At 38.4% G+C, this 20948-nt stretch overlaps 1 protein-coding gene across 2 annotated transcripts in view; it reads right to left on the minus strand.

Annotated features, from left to right (window-relative positions):
* Nucleotides 1–15180: 15180 nt before the first annotated feature.
* synpo2l.L (synaptopodin 2-like L homeolog) overlaps nucleotides 15181–20948 on the minus strand; it is a 66503-nt gene continuing 60735 nt past the window's right edge. For both annotated transcript variants that reach the window (XM_018225419.2, XM_041568847.1), the window contains one exon: nucleotides 15181–20754. In XM_018225419.2, the coding sequence (XP_018080908.1) occupies nucleotides 18401–20754 (2354 nt within the window). In that variant the 3' untranslated portion in view covers nucleotides 15181–18400. The remainder of the gene's footprint in view (nucleotides 20755–20948) is intronic.

Below are 20948 nucleotides of genomic sequence, written 5' to 3' on the forward strand. Positions count from 1 at the left end.
AAGTTAAAAGGTTGATCTTGATGTACGTGTCTATTTTTTCAAACTAACTTACTATGTTGCAATGTTACACATCTTCCTGATAAATATTTAGTGGTGGAAATAATAGAGAAAAGGTTTTACAGATTGAGAAAGCTTCCCCATAGCTTTGCATTGCATTATAATGAATACAAGGATTTATCTTCAACAGCTTTACCAAAGTTTCAAGGAAAGTCATTTGGGGATATTATTCAATAAATGAGCAAATGAAAAGATGAGCAACATTTTAGAATTTGATCTCTTTGGTAAATGCTTCAAAAATTTCCATAGGAGCAATTTGAACTTAAATAACTCTCACTATTCACCACAATGAACCTGTGAATGCAGATGAAACACTGCTTGTTGTGTGGCACCAATGGTGTATTGCGATGCAGTGGGTATAGGCACAGAACAAAGGAATGGGCCCTGAAGTGGAAAACAAAAAAAGTCACCACACAGGAACACGTGAAGATGCCAGTTTGAATGTATTTTACACATACACTTGACATATACTAAATAAACCACATGTTGTCTGTTATAAATCTGTTTATTCTTTTTACAGTACTAAAATGAGATGTGTATAACACAACAGAAAGCAGCATTTTCTCCCATTGTCCACTGGATCTGTGTTTTAATGGTGTCACTTATGTCACTTGGTATAATCCTTAGGGGTAGATACTAGTGATGTGTGGGTTGATAATTTGTCGCCCTGACCCTAACCCACCGCTCTGCACCCACATCAGACCCTAACCTGCCGCTCTGCTTTCCCTTATATACCCGTGTTCGCCCCGTCTCTGAAGTCATGGAGGGGGGCAGACGTGGGCCTATAAATAGACGCTGCCTGAAGCCTGGCATACTTAGGGATATTGGGCAGGCCCACATATCACTATACCTATAGGGACAGATTCATGAGTTTTCAAGTTTGAATGGGAAACTGTGATCATGGACAAAGAAACAAAGACAAAAATTGCATATTTTTTTCTCTGTGAACATAGATTTTTATTGTCCAGAACTAGAATATGTAAAAGAATACCTGGACAGAATAGTTTGTCTCCCCCCCAAGTGTTTGATTTATTTGACACAAGTTAGTTTTAGCTATTGAGTCAGCTAAGGGAACCCTGGAATTACGTCCAGGCTGCAGTAATGCCAGATACAAATAGCAACCAATCGCCAAGTAGTTCTAAACTAGGGTTACCAAACCACTTAAAAATTCAGGGATACATTGAGAAAATCCAGCTAGTAGGGTGGCACTGATTGCAATTTAACTTAAATACAGTGAGTGCAGCCCTGCAACATGCATTTATTAGAGTTGTCATGTCAAGAGATCTGATATCCTTATTCTGGTCTGTTAACTGAAATTTTAATGATGAATGCATACAGCTGATTGGTTGCTTTGGTAAGTGCACCAGTGCAGTTTAGCACCTATGTTAGTACAGGTAAGGGACCTATAATCCAGAATGTTCGGCACCTGGGGTTTTCCAGATAAGGAATCTTTCCGTAATATGGATCTCTATACTTTAAGGCGGTTATTTATTAAACTCCGAATGCAAAAATCACAAAAAAATTGTGATTTTTTTTATATAAAATTGGGCTTTTAAAAAAATCACGAATGTTTCGGAATTTATTAAACCCAGAGGATGGAAAAGTCAGAATCTGAGCATCTCAGACCTGCAGAGGTTGCATAAAAGTAAATGGTAGAAGTCCCAATGATTTTTTGATGTGCACTGGGTTTCATGCAATACCCCGAGGTATTCAGAGTTCTCAGGTGAAAATTACGAAAAAAATCGTGAAAATCGGATGAAAAAATCGTGAAAATTAATTTTTTTTCCGCAAAGCACATTTTCGGGGAAAATGTAATAATAAATAAGCGTTAAAAACCTGAGTGGATTTGATCAGAGTGTGTAGCAAAAAATATTCAGAAAAATTCGGATTTAAATAATCCCCTAACTCAACTAAAAAATCATTTAAACATTAATTAAACCCAATAGGCACTTTTTGCCTCCAATAAGGATTAATTATATCTGAGTTGGAATCAAGTAAAAGGTACTGTTTTATTATTACAGAAAAGAGGATAATCATTTTTAAAAATTAGAATTATTTCATTATAATGGAGTCTGTGGGACTCCCAGTAATTTGGAGTTTTCTGGATTATGGGTTTCCAGATAACGAATTCCAAACCTGTATACCTACTAACTTAGTCCTTTCTAATTGGAAATAGATTCACATACATACTTATGCTTAATTAGTATATAGGGTAACTGATGACCATCTTAAAATACTGTTTGTAATTAAAATAGATTTGTATTCTCATATTCAAGACATTTTTTCCGGAATCAAATATTTTACATGTTAGTCTTATTAAATTTAATCTCTATGTCATTTGTGGGAAACATGCCAAAGGCTGAACAGATATCAGATAACTGCTGTGAGAATAAATAGATGAAACCTACACATTGCACATTGCTTGCACGTACTGGAAAGTATTTGTTTATCTCTGTTCTATGATATTTTACAGACATAACTTGAAGCAACTTTCCCATGTCCATTAATGGAATATGATTTTCAAATAATTTGTAAATATTGTTTTGAATAGGAATTGTTCGCCTGGCAAAAGGGCGCGAAAATGCAGTGTTCCCCAACCAGTGGCTTTTGAGCAACATGTTGCTCCCCAACCCCCAGGGTCCGCTTCTTTGTCGGGGTTCGCGCATACGCACAAACCAGGCACCAAGCATGCACACACAGAAGCGACGCAGTGTGCCGGAGCGGCCCTAGGGAAGTAGCCCCGGAGGGCCACAAGCCCCCCCTCCGACCCTGCCAACCCATTGGATGTTGCTCCCAGTGGCCTAAAAGCATTTTAAATTCCAGGCTAGGAGGCAAATTTTAATTGCATAAAAACTAATTATACTGCCAAGTAGAGCCTCCTGTTGGCTGTCAGTCTACATAGGGTCTATAAAAGAGCCAATCACAGCCCCTATTTGGCATCCCCCGGGACTTTCTTCATGCTTGTGTTGCTCTCCAACTTTTTTTACATTTGAAAGTGGCTCACTGGTAAAAACAAGGTTGGGGACCCCTAGTGTAAAGGATGCGGTCCTTTAACCTTTTATTAAAACTCTTACAGGGATGTGCTGAGGTTTTGTGCAGGCCCCTCTCTGAGATCAGCACATGTGCAGATGGTCCTGCTATGCTGTATATGTTGCCAGGGCCGCCATCAGGGGGGGGCACTTGGCCCGGTGCTTTTTGGTTCTGGGGGGGGGTGGTGGTGGCTGTACTCATTCTGTGGCAGGGCCCATGCTGCTGTCGGGGAGCTGCAGAATCTGGTAGGAAGGGCAAAGCTGTAGTTCCTGCATGTTTCTTTCCCCTCCCCTGCTTCTATACTGTTCGTTTTTTCATGAAGTCTTAGTTCCAGTAGAGCTGCATTGCGATTGGATAAGCTGGGAGAGAAGGTCAGATTTCACCCTCCAGCCTATCCAATCCCTGTCCAGCTATACCGGGACTTAAGAGAAAACCAATAGCGTAAAAGCAGGGGAGGGGAAAGAAACATGCAGGCACTACAGCTCTGCCCTCCTCACCCGATTGTGTCAGCCTGCAGCATGTGGCTCCAGTACAGGAGTTGAGAGCAGGCCCGGACTGGCAATCTGTGGGTTCTGGCAAATGCCAGAGGGGTTGCTATAAGGTGCCATAGAAAGTCAGTATTTAGTGGGCTGGTGTGAGCTGTTTGGGCCTCTGTGTACCTGAAATGGCAGGGCCTATTTTAATTCCGCTGCTCTGTATATAATAAGTTGGGGGGGGGTTAAGATATATGTTGCTGTATAGGGGTTGAACTAACAAATGTCATATTAAAATAATATGTATAGCAGTAATGTAATCCTTCCCCTCCTCCCCCCACAAATAAAAACAAAAAAACATGGCTCAGCGTGCAGCATTCTCCTCTACAGAATCAGAACTACTTCGTTTGTGATGGGGAGTGAAACTTTAAAAAGGGGATCACCTTTAAGTTAACCTTTAGTATATTATAGAATCAACGCTGCCATCAGGGTGGGTACTGCTATACGGGGCCTTAAAGGGGTGGTTCACCTTTTCAATTGATCATTATTTATTTATTTTTAATAGTTTTTTAATGATTTGCCCTCTAACCCCTTCTAAAAACAAATGCTCTGTAAAGCCACATATTTAATGTTATTGCTACTATTTATTACTTAGCTGTCTATTCAGGTCTCTCATGTTTATATGCCAGTCTTTTATGCAAATCAATGCATTGTTACTAGGGTAATTTGGACCCTAGCAACCAGATTGCTGATATAGAAAACTGGAGAGCTGCTGAATAAAAAGTTAAATAACTAAAAAACTACATATAATAAAATGAAAACCAATTGCAAATTGTCTTAGACTATCCCTCTCTACATCATACTAAAAGTTTAATGGGGGGGGGACCCTGGTACCTCAGTTTGTTTTTTAACCTTATAAGGGGGCCCTGACCATCAATAGCTTTTAATAACTTGTGTGTGGGGGGGGGGGTTACCGTTTTTAGCACTGATGTCTGTGTGGTCTTTTAATTATGGTGTGGAGTGGGTGGGGGCTGGGGTGATCCTGGGCCAGGTACCCCCCTCAGCTGCAGTGCCAGATCTAGCTGCAAGTATCTGGCAGTGAGATGGTAAATACGCATTTCATTCTCTCTTATAATATCATAGCTACTTTTTTTTTTTAAAAGTTCCATCAATGTTTTTAGTGTGGATTCTAAATATTGGGTTCTATAATGGCATGTTGCCCAGCCGCAGGGTTAATCACCTTGATCCCGGAGGCGCTTAGTGCACCACTAATAAAATACGCGCATGCGCGCAATCTTGCTAGAGGGAGGCAGCGCCGGAGGACGCTGGCCTATGGGCGCCCTCTGGGGAAATCCACGCCTTGGGTGCATGGATGGTCATGGAATTAATAACTGCCTGCATCTACTCAATTGCATGCGCATTCCATTTTGAGCACTGCAAACATGACTACGTAAAACTTTAGGTTCACCTGGCATGGAATTTCCCATCATGCACACTACTTTGCATTCACATTGGCAAAATTGTGTGCAAGTTGCACCATCTGCTATTATGCTGTCGAATTTAGTGCATTTTTGCCCCTAAGACTTTAAAATTGCATTAGTAAATGGGCCCTGATGACTTTGCAGACATATCTCCTCCAAGGCATGGTAGGCTTACACTCACTCTCTGGGCACAGAGACACAATGGACAATAAGACACTTTGGGCCACATGCTCTAGTTTAGCCACAACCCCTAGGTATAAAAACTCTTACAAATTTGCACACGTTAAATTACTTTACACCAACCAATTCCACATATTCTACCCAGTTTGTATATAGGGTCTAGTTTTCCAGAACACGGGGCAGTCTCATTTCTGACACTGGATGTTGGATTTCCATGTGAAGGTTTCCCAGTGACACCTAGTGGGCACTATGCAAAAAATTATTGTATACGCCATAACTCTTCATCAAAAGCAGGGAGTTCTGATAAACATGCACAGAGCAATACAGTCTTTTTAAACTTTACATTTGAGAAAATGGTGAAAAATAAAACATGGAAAACAACTTAAAAAAAGTCTATTTTTTTGGTGAACAATCTGAAAAGAACTGAACTGAAAATGGCAGCATATAAACCAGTGCATTCTGCATCATAATTAATTATTAATCAGCCCTGTAGCATTGTTTCCTATGCTATCCTACACCAGGGGCATAACTAAAGAGGAAGTAGACCCTGCGGCTCCAAGGGGACCCAGGAGGTATAGGGGCCCCATGAGGCCCAAATAAAAAGCAATTTCAACATATATTGGTAAAACAGGACAACCTCTGGATATGTCGGGGCCCTAAAAATTATTTGCTGTGGGGTTCAGTAACATCTAATTACACCACTGAACCTCACTTTCCCTTAGATTCTTAACAGCAGGCCAAAGCACACTGAGCATGTGTAGTGTCACTGACACTCAAAGGATGGCTTAACAATCAGTGGCAGTACAAGAGTGGCCCAGCACAAGCATCATCTCCAAACCACACGCCCCAGGCCGCCTACTCATGCATGAAGATTTAAATTAGAATAGAGGCTGGGGAGAGGGGATTTTTATACTAACTATAGAGGAAGCTGAGCTGACCCCGCAGTCCGGGTCTCCTGTCCCCCAAGCCACAACAGCAGGGTCTATATCCTATATAACTACACCACTACTACTAATATAGCTCTGTAAACAGCTTTTATGGTGGATCACTATTGTTATAGGGATGATGAACCTCTGGGCTAATATTGTATTTTCAGGTTTCAGTTTTACTGTAAGGTTTGCATAAATTCTCTAGGGACGTGTAAAGTATTGTTATAAGGAAAAGGTGTGGCTTTCACCCTACCCTGATATGTATCTATTAATTACTCTGAAAGAACTTACATCATGGGTAGATTATAACTGCATATATTTTATTTTAAAAGACCCTGTAGACATTTGTACAGCAATTATCAAAAGTTTGGGGATTAGGTTATGGTGTTTCAATTGGATGATATGTCTAAGCTAAGCAATTTCTGACCCTCCAGCCATTACAGATCTACGGACATGTTTTAATCATGAGATTGTTTTTAAGTGGTGAAATATCCCTCTGTGATCTCTGTCTCCTGCTCAGCACCTTGGTCTCAGCAACTTGGGATCTGTTATCTGAAATGCATGGCCCCTAGGGTTTTCCACAAGTCTTTGCACAATTTGGATCTCTCTACCCTAAGGCAATGAAAAAAACCACAAACATTTAAAACCCAATAGGAGTGTTTTGCTACTAATATAGATTTACACTGCTTTGTTACCATTAAAGGACAAGGAAAGTTAAACTAAAGAAGTAGGCTAGAAATGTTGTACATGAGGTTTTGGGCTTCTGTACCAGCCCCAGGCAACCAAAAGTAAAAATCTGTGTCTCCAAAGAGGCCCCAGTAGCTCCCCATCTTCTTTTCTGCTGATTCACTGCACATGCTCTGTGCTGCTGTCAATTACTGAGCTTAGGGACCCACTCAAAATATACGGTACACATAGAATATAAATGTCACAGTATAAGGCTGAATAGTAATTGATATGGATAAAAACGACATGACAGCACAGAAACCAGTGCAACTAGCATCAGAATTTAATAATCAGCCCTGTAGCATCAGTTTATATGACACGCCAACCTTATTTTCTTGCTTGATAATTTGTGATGATTTGCATCAACCCCTAAACCCCCTGTGACAAGTTTGAAGTCCTGGATCATTGCTGCTATTGAGAAGCTTAAACTTTAGGCTGGTGTAATAAGTTCAGTATATAAAGCATGGCATTTTTAGCCCTATTCATTTTTAGGGTTTAGTTCTCCTTTAAATATAAGGTACTGTATTATTATTACAGAGAAAAAGTACATAATAAAAATTAATTTACCTGTTTGCTTAATTTTAGAGCTATATGAATAGATCCCATACCTGTTCTAAGGGGCCTAAATATTATAGTGTGTGATAAACTGAATTAATATTAATATTAATTTTGCTGAATTTACACTGTGGTATACTGTACAAAGTCTTGTGTATATGTGCCACTTCATGCCTTACAGTCAATTTTTTAAATATTTTTTTTTTATTGAATTTTACAATAAAGCAAGTTGACTTACAGCATGTGAATATATAGGCAGTTCCATATAGATTAAATCAAAAATTCTAAATGAACAATAAACAATTACTGATAAACCATTTGACCCGTTGACCCGTTTCTCATCTCCAAGCTGGATTTTTTATAGTCTTGTCATTTTGTTTGACCATATGCCTTTTTTACAAGGCTGTTCTGTTTCAAAATCCAAATTTCCAAAATCAGACTGGGATAGTGATGGAGAAGATGGCTATTTAAACACAGGTGGATAATGCTGTTTGGCTTCTATTCATTGCTGTTTCTGTATGATCTGTTGTGATTTTCTGTTATCTGTCTGGATGCTCCATTTTCATCTTTCAATTTATGGCAACCATTTCATCTAGTTCCAGTACTTTTTATTGTATATTGATCCCAGAGGTGGCTGAAAAAACCTACCTATACATAAAGCATTAAGTTGTTATAATTGAACTTGGAGCTCAAAAAATGATTTAATAAGGGGAAGAACATCACAAGGGTAAAAACAATGAACATTACAGAGTAATTGTTGCAAATAGTTGCAGGTTCTTGGAGCAGAATAAACTTTATTATTCACAGCATTTTGACAGTTGAAGTATCAAAAGCCTCAACGACATGAAAGGCTGTTTCATAATTCAACAGGTTTGACTTTTACTCAAAGCTAACATTGTACACATGCTATATCGCATGCTATTTAAACACAAAAAGAAACTCTGCTTCATTTAAAAGTATTGTGTATTTATACTAATTATACTAATTCATACTGTTATAACATATAACAATACTTTTTGTGTTTAAATATAATATATATATATAAGTGTTGGGTCTGAATTTCACCTAAGAAGAAGCTCTTAGTTATACCATTTCACCAATATTCTGCAACTTGGTTTCAGGTGTAACGAATGTAAAACCTAATGTAAGTGTTATAATGTTCATTATATATATATATATATATTCGAAATCCAAAGGCGCACTCCGTTGACTCAGTAAAAACCTGGGTGCCACCCAAAATAGGTAAATATTTGCGAGAAGAAGCGACATTCACAGGATGTTTTCAATGCAGGTAAGTTGTTTATTTATTCCACTCAACGTTTCGATTATTGTGGAATTGTCCTTGTTTCTTTTGCTCCTGTAACTTGCTTTTAACCTACATACCTTATTCCCCCTTCTATCTTCCCTTTTTCTCTTTGCCCCGTACATGTCAGCAGCTATTGGACCTGAGCCTACGTGAGAAGGCCATGACACAGTGATATGTGGGCCGTGACGAAAGTACCCATGTCACATTTGAAACACGCTGACCTGGTCATCTAAGACAGATCGGTTGAAATTGCTCATATGAGCGGAGCAGCGTGAAACAAGCTGGGTCTGGCTGTCTGTTTGTAATCTTCTGACGAAGATCCCTGTGGGGGATCGAAACGTTGAGTGGAATAAATACACAACTTACCTGCATTGAAAACATCCTGTGAGTGTCGCTTCTTCTCGCAAATATATATATATATATATATATATATATATATATATATATATATATATATATATATATAAAACAAAAAAAAAACTTCCGCACACATAGGTCTTGATAAGTGAAAAAAAGCTGGTAGATTTATTTCAACGTTTCGGCTTACAAACTCAAGCCGTCATCAGGAAGTTATATGTCTATATATATATATATATATATATTATATATATAGTTGGTAAGGTCCAGCACGCTCTTGAATTCAATTTAAAACAAAAAACTCTTTAATTCACATACCACTTGTGTTCACCATTGTGTCCTTGATAAAGGTCCTAATGTGGACCTGAAACATTGGATACAAGTGGAATGAAATCTGTCCATGCCAAGGTGCTGTCTCATAAGGTATAAACATATATTGGATTAATGAACACACTCCTGGACTTCATATTATGATGAAAAAAGTGGGAAATTGATTGTCAAAGTTTCAGCCCCTGTTGGGACCTTTCTCAAGACTTAAAGGGGAACTATCTCAAAAATAAAAATGTAATACCAGCTGCATCTCTCTCACTGAAATACAAAACTTTCTAAATACAATCAATTAAATATCATCATTTCTGAAATAATCAAGTTTATCTTCGCTATTCCTTTGTCAGCATCTGTTTTCTTCATTCTGTCTTCATGCTGGAGCTGGGTGTCAGGTGATTTTAATAAAGTGAGCTCTAATACATCTTCTAGGCAAAAGGAGCCCCCTATAAGATATATTGGATCTAAATGTCAATGAATATCTGACACACAACTCCTGCAAGAAGATAGAATGAAGAGAAACAGACACTGAGCGAGGGATAGTGAAGATTAGCTTGATTATTTCAGAAAGAGTACATAATTTTCAATGTGATGAAGCTTAAATTAAATTTTTATTTTCGCAATAGTTCCCCTTTAACATGTTAAGTGCACAGAGTCAATGATAGTGAAGGGGGCATGGTTTTCTTTAGAAGCAATCTCCAGGTGTGCCCTTTTGTTGACCAATGTTGGTCTATAACATAAGCATTCCATTTCCTGTTCTAAAGAAGAAGAAAAAAGGAGGCTGTAAAGAGAAGACACTAGAATAAAAAGGTTAGTGGAAAGAAGAGAAAAATGTCTGTAATGAGCCTGTGGTTCATTACAGAGTTCACTGGGTTACCCTTAAACTAAGACATACTTATTACTTGTGTCCTATTAAGTGAGTAGTGGGTACAAGAGCTTTAGACGGTTTGCTGGCTATTTGCCCCCCCCCTGCACATGGTGAAAGTAAGTAGCCTATAGCAAACACTTGATTAGCCCTCTTGCCTAACTGCAATGGTTTTTACACAATATAATAAACAGTCCCCTAAATATGTATAAATTACCAATAATGATAATACATCTGTTTTTATGATAACATCTTAGAATTAACTTAAAGTGGGATGTAGACAATGATTTTGTAAGACAGTCTGCAGTTGGTCTAATTGCTTGTTTTTTTGTTTTTTAATTATTTCACTTTTAGTTCTGGAATTTCTATGTCTAGGTTGCTATGGTGCCACTTACTGTAGCAACCAGGCAGTATAAATATATATATATATATATATATATATATATATATATATATATATATAAATAGGAGTGGGCCTCTAACGAAATATAAACCATAAAGATTACATATAACTATTTAAATGATACCTTACAGAGCATCCGTTTTGTGGTGACCAGGCTCAGTGGCCCCCAGGCTCAGTGGCCCCAACTATTAGATTTTAAGTTGCATTATAGCAAAAAGGCATAATTGGAGGGCATATAATATATCAAAAAAATAAAAACTTACTAAAAAATAGACAAGTCTGTAACATACTAGAAGTTAAAGTGAACTTCCCCTGGCATTAGTGTTCTCTGTACCACTCAGGTTTTGGCCACTGCAACCTTTAAAGTTTAGTATGCATACTCTGCTTGTTGAATCACTACTTTATAATACAATATTTAGTAGCAGAATAAATATGTGCAAATGTGCCCATCTCATATCCCTCCAAGGTCTCATTTGTGGACCCCACATTGGCAAGAAAACTGTGCTAAAACTATTCTCAGGTAGGTGAACATGAATATAACAAGTTAAAGAAATAGTCTGTGCTTATGAAGTAGACTTGATATGTACTGTAGGTGCACCACCCTGGACAAACAGCCGTAGGAGCAGATAAACCATGATTAAAAACGAAGGGTCTCCTTTTTGTACAATTTTTCAGTCAGTGCTTCATCTCATGGCAGGTATATAGAATGTGTTCACAGTACACTCCAATATAATTATCCAGTGCTCAGCTGTAACTAGGGTTGCCACATTTTCTGGAAAAAAATACTGGTCTTCCTATATTTTAATGGGTTTTCCCTATAAATAACATTGGCATCAAGCAACATTTTTACCGGCCAGGTGGCAACCCTAGCTGTATCCCAACTTAACAATTTTTTCAAGAAAAACAGTGGCTCTAAACAGATTTTCCTTAAGGGGTACAACCCAGTTGCTTTAATGTTTTTGCCAAATAATTGCATTTAGTGCCATTGTCTCTTCTAGCAACATTATTACAGGGGATCTGTTATCCAGAAACTCATTATCCAGAAAGTTCCAAATTATGGGAAGGCCATCTCCCACAGATTCCATTTTAATCAAATGATTAAAAAATGTTTAAAATGATTTCCTTATCTGAAATAATAAAACAGTACCTTGTACTTGATTCTAAGTAAGCTACATGAATCCATATTGGTTGCAAAACAATGCTTTTGGGTTGATTTAATGCTTAAATTATTTTTTAGCAGACTTAAGGTATGGAGATCCAAATTACGGAAAGACTCCTTATCTGGAAACCCCCAGGTCCTGAGCATTCTGGATAAAAGGTCCCATACTTGTACAGGGCTGTCAACTTTTACAATTAACCTGTTGTAGCACCTTTTTTCCAGCCCGTAAGTGCCGTGAGTGAATTCATACGCATGTGCACAACCTCACCTGAAGCCGCAGATTCCATACACATCACTCTGCTGTCTAAAATTGTGGCTAATCGTCAGAAATCTGGGGAATGCTTAAGAGTAATGGGAGACTAGGGGATGGAGCCCCAACATCAGAGGGGGTTGACAGGCTCTGCATGTAGTGGTGGGATCTGGGGAAATGTCTCTTTTGCCTTAAAACAACCCAGACTCTCTCCCTCTATCATGTGGACTGATTATGTATAGTTCTCTTAGCTTTCAAAGGAAACCAATTAAGCAACATATCTCATGGTAGTGTATTAGCAACCTCATAATGCAACTCTGTTTCCAAATTGTGATGTGATTTCACTTAATGGTCATGTCTTAGCATTTCTGTGTTAGAATGCACAATAATCAGTTATTCTAGTTAGAGTATTGGCTTTCTTTTTTTTTTCTCTTACTGTTACTGTCAGGGGATTGAGCAAAAAGAGATCAGCATGCCTCCAGTGAAATTGGACAGTTTGTGAATATGTATTTTTCACCTGGATTATGGCACGTGATGAGGACAGCACTGCTTGCTCTGTACCATGTGCCACTTTGGATATCCAGCACTAAGTACAGAGCATATCTAGACACAAGTGTTTTTTGCATGAGCACTATAGGGCACACTTTTGCACCCTGTAATGCTCTTGCACTTGAATCCATTTTTATAGTAAATGACTGCGACTGGACTGACAGTTTGTTACTTAATGAATGCATGTAAATGGTGGCCCAGTAGTTTGTACTGCTAACTTGCAGTACTGGGGTCCTGAGTTCACTACCCTGCAACAAGTTTGTGTGTCATCTCTGTGTCTTTGTTTTCTTCCCACAATCTAAGGACATACGGGCAGGTTAACTGATTTTTACCTGTGAATGTGATAGGGGCCTAAGCGTAAGGCCACACTGGGCGTTTCGGCCTGGTGACTAATCGCCTCGTCTTTGCGGCAACCAATCTCCCCAAACGCCTTCCCTCACTCTGCGCTGGCTAAAATGAAAAATCGCCAGCGCTAATCACACGCAGACGCGGCGATTAAATCTCCCCAAAACGCCCAGTGTGGCCTTACCCTTACACTGCAAGCTGCACTGGGATAGGAAACAATGAGCAACCTTTTTAAAGCATTGTGCAAATATGTCAGCACTATATAAACAAAGGGTAATAATCTGAAAATTAATATACACAGCCAATCAGAAAGTACTGCTGTTGCATTATGCTAATGTGATTAGTTCAGAGCAAATATGGTTTAGTGTGTTGGGTCCATCGTAAATGACAGTAGGGTCATCTCAGGCCAAGAACCAATTGCTAAGGTTTGGGGTCAGTATTAATGATTAAAGCAAATTCAAAGAATCTTAAAAGTAGATCAAAGTATATAACAAAAAAATACTATGTTTCCACCTGTAACTGTCATAGTGTGTACCTGATATAAAAATGTGCAGCAAGATTTACAGTTGCCATCTTGTGCCCCTTGTGTTCCTCTTCCTCAGAGCTTATCAGATGTTGTATCCTCTTCTGTCATGTCTCTGATACTGTGCTCAGTTGAAGCCAATCCAGACCTAGCTTTAAGTGGGCATGTTTCTGCATGCTATGTATCAGGGATCTGACAGAAGAGTTTCCGATGTTGTGCAAGATGGGCCTGCCAATTGTATTTTTGCACCGGGTACAAAGATAGGGACACCTTTGAAAGGTACATATAATATAGGAAGGGAACCAGGAGTGGGCTGATAGAGGGGGCATGGGTTGGTGTAAGAGTTCCATTCTCCTTTAAAGAAAGGAAATCATTCTGTTAAAGAAGTTATTTGGGGTTTATTAATGCAAACAGTTAAATAATCCATTATTAGCTATACTACAAATGATAATGGGGAAATGTTGCTACCAAAAAATTTGCTGTATTCTTTTGGAAAAGACTGGAGATTAGAAGAAGCATCACACAAGTTTATTTCCATACACAAAATAAAAATCTTGCTTCTAAAGCAACTGAATGTAAAAAGGTTTAGGGAGCAGAGTATCTAAATGTGGAAGTTTTTGTGAGGATGCTTTTGTTTATTACAATTTACAAACCTGATCCCATCTATACAATTGTATTTTTTTTATTTCATACTACTTGTGAATGAAGGAACAACATGATTTGAATCATTGTAAACACAAAACATGAAAGGTCTTATTCAATTACGACATCCTCACTTTATTGTTTTTATGGCACTTCATCTGTTGGCAACCAATTCAGCTGGAAACACAGAAACATACATTCCCAGAACTTGGAGGTATATCCATGCAGAATCTTAAAGGTTGTAATGCACCAGAGGCCTTTGTTTAGGTGCTAAACATCATGATGGAAATTGTCCATTGCAAATAACTCAAAAAGTTTTCATCAGGCAAACAAAGATCTGATTGGTTGCTGTTCAATGCCCAGGTCAGTTAACATGAGTTTGTCAAAGTGAACTACTAACTACCCCACACACACACAATCAGGATTATTCTGTAATCTATAAACCTGAGAATTGTAAGGGGCAGATGTAAGAAGGGTCGAATATCGAGGGTTAATTAACCCTCGATATTCGACCAGGAACTAAAATCGTTCGACTTCGAATATCGAAGTCGAACGATTTAGCGCAAATCCTGCGATCGAACGATCGAAGGATTATTCGTTCGATCGAACGGTTAAATCCTTCGAATCGAACGATTCGAAGGATTTTAATACAACGATCGAAGGAATATCCTTCGATCAAAAAATCACAGGCAAGCCTATGGGGACCTTCCCCATAGGCTAACATTGACTTCGGTAGCTTTTAGCTGCCGAAGTAGGGGGTCGAAGTTTTTCTTAAAGAGACAGTACTTCGACTATCGAATGGTCGAATAGTCGAACGATTTTTAGTTCGAATCGTTCGATTCGAAGTCGAAGTAGTAGTCGAAGGTCGAAGTAGCCCAAAAAACACTTCGAAATTCGAAGTTTTTTTAATTCGAATCCTTCACTCGAGCATTGTAAATCTGCCCCTTAATCTCTGGCCTAAAAGCATCTCAGCGCCTATAAAAATAATAATTGTGGGTAGGTTACTGAATTGTGTTTTCCATTCGGCAAGCTTTATTGTCTTTATTGAGATAAATGCTTTGGAGAACATGGAACAATAAAAACAACGAGGACATCTTGTTAAAAGGGTGCAGTGGAATACTTCCATACATGTATATACACTGAAAAATCACAAAATACAGTTTGTATTTGGAACACTTTATAAAACTCCATACTCACCTGGGACAAAAATGCAATGTTTTTTTAACCATTTCATACTATGCAGTTATGTGTTCTACTTCAGGTGATTTAAATGCTTTGTAGTCCAAAGACATGGCATTAAATCCCCCCAAAAAGCCTCCAATAGACTTCGTCTGGCAAACACTGGCACTTTCATATGCTTTTGGGCTATTTTAAAATGAAGTATCTAAAAGCACCCAATTTTGTGCCATTACTCTAAGATTGTTGTTCACTTTATCTCTAAACATTATAATAAATTAATAATCCTAACTTGTTAGCAGGGAATTCATCTTGCTTGTTGTAAATCCACACCCTGTCACTAAAGCTTTTAGTAACTTTTAATAGTATTAATAAAAAATATATCTAACTAACTAAGCCTTATAAATCAGGACTTATTGTGTTTGTTGCCTGAGACTTCTGACCATATTAAAGCATTAAATAAATTATCTGCCTTGTGTGCTTTATACTATATGCAACAGCACATTCACTACCTTCTCATCTCTATTCGACAACACCTTACTTTCCTACACCAGTTAAGGAATCCCAATACCTATTTTTAATCTTTCCATTCTGCAGCTTGGATGCTGATAATAATGACCTCTGTTACTGAGGAAACTCCTCTACAAGGACATGCATTTAATGTATAGTTGACTTGGTGAAGAGTTTTAGACTTTATACTAATGCAAGCAATTTTCAGTTTAGGATATAGAACAGTTTCTGTGGATTATCAGGCCTGCTGCAAAGTTTGGTCTTTTATTATGTTACCAAACTATAAATTTGAGCTACTAAAACCTCAGGTTAAACGTTAAACATGGGATCTTCATTTCTATTGTTAGTTCCAAAAATATATTTCTTGGTTGGTGATCCCTTGGTTGGTCCAGTACCATTGTGCAGAGATTACTTACATTTTACCACATGCACCAGAGCATCTTGTGAAAAAGAAATATGGTGTATAAAGGCAGTTGTTCCAGGCATAGCTTTCAGTTGATGGGGGGGTTATAATCATTAAATTATAATAGTTAAATAGTTCCCCCTGGGGGTCCCTATGATGTCAGGGACTTAACCTCCATGCAGTACAAGCTTGTTCCGAAAATCCTTGGTTATCTCATAATAGTGAGCGTATGCTACCTTGCATTGTCTCAGAAGTCTTAGCCAACATTAAAATGCATTTCATATAATCTACACTGCTGTCCATGTATTTGTATTACAGATTAGGCAAACAGATGAACTGCTTGAGGGTTGAGCTTGATTCTGTCATCCATCCTTGTGATATTTGTGAAAGGCCAAGGTTGAAGGGTACAAAACTCGGTAATTTTATTTTATGATAAGTAACTCCATTTATAAAAATTTTGCTTTTAGTATCCAAAATCAGTGATGTGTATAACTTTTGATCATGCAGAAGATCCTTATTATATATATATCTATAATATATATCTCACCAATGCCACATAAAATGTGATTTATGCAAAACACAAAGCGCACGTCATTCAGTTCTGGGGAAGGACTGTGGAATAGCATGCAGCGTGATGAAAATATCGCAACACTAGTATTAATAACCATCTTCATTATTCTGCCCTATGGGCACATACCTAATGCAATGCAATTTGGCAGGGAGCTAATTCAGCAGAAAAAAAATAGTTCTTATGTGTCTCATATGCTACAAACGATTTTCCAAAAAAAATCAATGTGTGATAAAATATTCTCATCATCTTTGATCTAGCCCTATATTCTCAGTAACTCAGTTCGACATGGTATTGTTAACATCCAATGTTTGTATGTGCCAGGTATTCTACTCAATCATGATAATTGATATTCTGCAGAATGAAATTAATTGAAGAGGACATTTCCCTAAATAAACATATGTTTAGTATATAATAGAGAACAGTAATCTGTTTTTCCTTTATATTTGTACTTTACCCCAGCCTAGCCCCTTTCTGCCTAGCTTTCAAAGCATCTATCTGGTTATTAGAGTTGCTGACCCACCCCAGATAGTGATTTGAGTAGGAGTAGGAAAGGGCTAAATAGAATGCTAAGTAAATTAAAACAAAAATCTCAGCATTTTTTTCCCAAAGATATAAACATATTATTATTACAGCCACGTACTGTAGGCATTATACACGCTTTGTGGTATCCCCTTTAAATCAGAAGTCAAGCACAAATGTTCTCACTAACACATGAATGCAAACATTCATGCACAAACTACAAACCAAACATATTAACATATGCATTTGCATAATGTACATGAAAACATCAGATTCATTCTATGAAAACCATCACAAAAGGATTTGATCCCACGTGGTTCAAATTCTTTAAGCAGCAAAACACAACAGCCATGCACACAGCAAATGAAACTTCTCCTTTACAAACTCTGGTTAAATATTATGGCAATATGTGAAATGGGCTCCACAGGAGGAAAATGCTTTGTATAAGGCAGGACAGTAGCTTCATGCACATTTAGGTGGCTGAGGAAAGAAGGATACCAGGACGATCACTGTGTATAAGAATACACATCTGTGTCTCTTCTAAATATTTAAAACCTCATTGAGAGCTAGAGGTTGAATGTTTCTGTGGTTCCCGTTGCACCTTAGGATGGAAGCAGCAGTACATCATTTACACTAATCCTTTATTTAGCCCCAAGAGTTTTTGTGTTTATTACAATACCAACCTGTGGCCAACGTCCGCACAAAATCCATGTCATATAAGCCCTTTTGTGTACATCCTCATTACAAAACCAAGCAATACAAAGTTTTGTTCATTTTAAATCACACTGATTCCTTTTTAATTACTTTAACTTTACTGACTAGCTCATCATAACTTGTCTTTAGCTGACCAATCAAGAGACGTCCCATTCCTGTATCTTTGTCTTCATTTGATAGTTGCATTTTCTTTTGTTCATTTTTTTTAAGGCAGCTTGAACATTATAGTCTTTATCTAAGAAGCATGTATCCTTTGTTAACTACACAATGAGCCTGTGCTCATTTTTTTTAAGCAAAACACAAATGAAATAAGCAAACTAATTTTCCATTAACTTTTCAGCCTAAATTCCTGGTTAGAACTTTACTGTACCTGGTCTCCAAACATTTGCTTGCATCCCTGTTTTGGCTGCACAGAACTTTGGCTTTGGAACCTGTAATGTTGAACTTGATGACCTTGGAGAAGTAACTGAACTAGTAGGGCTAAGTATACTATAACTCTGGTAGCTAGAAGGGATGAAATTCTTGTGAGTATCCTGTTCGGGAGATTGGTATTGAGTAGGCACTGGAGCCATTGATGGCATAGGTTGGCAGCTGAGATCTGTTCTCCATACTGGCTCTGCAAGAGTAGTTGCAGATCGAGGGGTTAGCACAGTCGGTGCCATACTGACTGATGACATCGGAACTGGAGTTGAGAAACGTTTTATCTCATGAGCCCTAGCAGTTTTCACAGGAACTTGTCTAGCAGGTGATGCCAATACATTTGATTTTTGTGTGTCTCTTCTTGTTGGAGTCTGGTTTGTGTTATTGGAAGAATCATCAAAAACAAACATCGCAGAATTTAGCTGATACGGCTGATGCCGCATAAAATCAATTGCCTGCATTCTGGGTTTACCCCCAGGAGCTTTCTTAACTTTGCTTTCAGCTTTGCTAGAGTTTGCTAGAGTTTTGGATGCTGCTAATGGATAAAATGGAGAGCAAAGGGGATTATAGGCAATAGGGGGTGGAGCACGAATATTTGATGAGTATTTCCAAGATGAAGGAAGAGAAGGGGTAGGAGAGGGTGTTCTTGGCCTAGAATTAGGCCTTGACCTGGATGTAGGAGTTGAGTCCACAACAAACTTGTCCATGCGGCTTTGGCGTCTAGCAAAGAGTTCTGCTCCTTTACCTCCTAGATGTGGAATATCTTGACCTCCGTTAAAAATTTCATCTACTGGTGTTATCAGTTGAGGTTTTGGAGCTACTGGAGGAGGGACCTTAAACTTGCGTGCTGAGGGCTGCATAAAATTACAGGCTTCAGCTCCTAGGCTAAGGAAATCTTCTTCAGGCCCAGACTCAAAACCTGCACCTGTTTGCTCTTGTTTTGGTTTTTCATCTATTTTTTGCACCAGAGACAAAAGTTCTGGGTTTGGTAAGCACTTCTTTTCTTCTACTTTAGCGAACATCTCTTTTTTTCCACCTCTCCTACGTGCTTCATTTAAGATACCAGTACGACCAACAGGAACAGAAATCCTCTGTTCTCTTGAATTCACAGAATCTAGTGACTGGTTTGCAGAGATGTCTGGGGTAAAATATGGAGGAGTATCCATTGGCCCAATGGATGGTGAACCTATTATATTTGAAGTAGTTGTTTTTGGTGGAGTCACTGGAGTATAATCGGTTAATTTGGTGACATTTGCATGTGTAACCAATGCTTGAGATCCTGATGGGCGTGAAGGGGTTGACAGATATATGGAAGCAGTGGTGGTCCTTGGTGTTGTTTGATTTGATAGATTTTCAGGAGCTCTTTCACATTGTACTTGAGTAGTTGTTGATGGCGCATCTGCCCTTTCAGGTGCTGGGATATAAAGGGATGCAACAGAGCAAACTGGAGCCTTTTCGGTAATAGAAGATGCTTCTGGGATGAATGATGGGATGAGTGATGGAGTTATGATATGAGATGATGGCGTTTCACAAGTTTTTTTTGGGGAACTAGGCTTGAATACAACTGATGATGCCACAAGTCGCGGACCACTTTGACCTGAAGTAAATGGCCGTGCTGATCTATTAAAGATTTCAGAAGCTGCTTGAACACCATCTACTTCAGTGGGTTGTGACTGAGGAGGGATTATTGCTATATAAGTGTTTGCTAGTTTGGGTATTTCAGAAACACCTATTTCTTGAGTTTTATTCACAATAGCTGAAGAGCTTACATTTCCATTTAACATCTTTTTCCGGATTGGAGCTACTGGAGTTATTTGACTCTCTTTCGGATGTTGTAAAGGAATGGAAATTTGAGAAGGAACCGTATCAACAGGGGATTGCTCTGATCGCTGTCTTTGAAGCTCAAATATCTCGGCTCCTTTCCCTGATGCCTCAGTTAATCCCTTGTCTACCTGCTGCTCATCCATTTTTGGCTTTTCAATATCTAAATATGTGCTATCCCAATCTGAGTGATTTGTTAGACTACGCGCATCCGAGAAACCTTCCTCATCAAATTCTGATTCACTTGTAGGAAAGACACCGTCTTCGTCCTCGTTGTAGTGATCTTCATCAACACTTCCGTAACTCACAAGGGTATATTTTTTTGCTCGCTGCCGTCTCTTCTTAAACATAAGCACACCCTTGGAGTGAGGATTTGGTGCATCTGTCAGCAAAGATGCAATGGTTCTGCACTTAGTTCTGGCATCTTTAACGTTCTTCTCCTGTACACTTTCACTTCGGTGCAGCTCTGAAAAACAAAAGCAACACAAAGTTACAACAATTTGCAACTTAACTCTATCCTTTGAAATTGTGTTGCATTATATTATGCAATTTCTGTCTAATAAGAAATGTGTACCTGTGATTTCACTTTTAGTGTGATGTGGAAACAACAGATATTGTGAGACTATAGGCTTTCTGTTCCTATTCTTTCAAACCCTTAAT

The sequence above is a fragment of the Xenopus laevis genome, chromosome 7L, assembly GCF_017654675.1.
Source record: "Xenopus laevis strain J_2021 chromosome 7L, Xenopus_laevis_v10.1, whole genome shotgun sequence".
Taxonomy (NCBI): Eukaryota; Metazoa; Chordata; class Amphibia; order Anura; family Pipidae; genus Xenopus; species Xenopus laevis.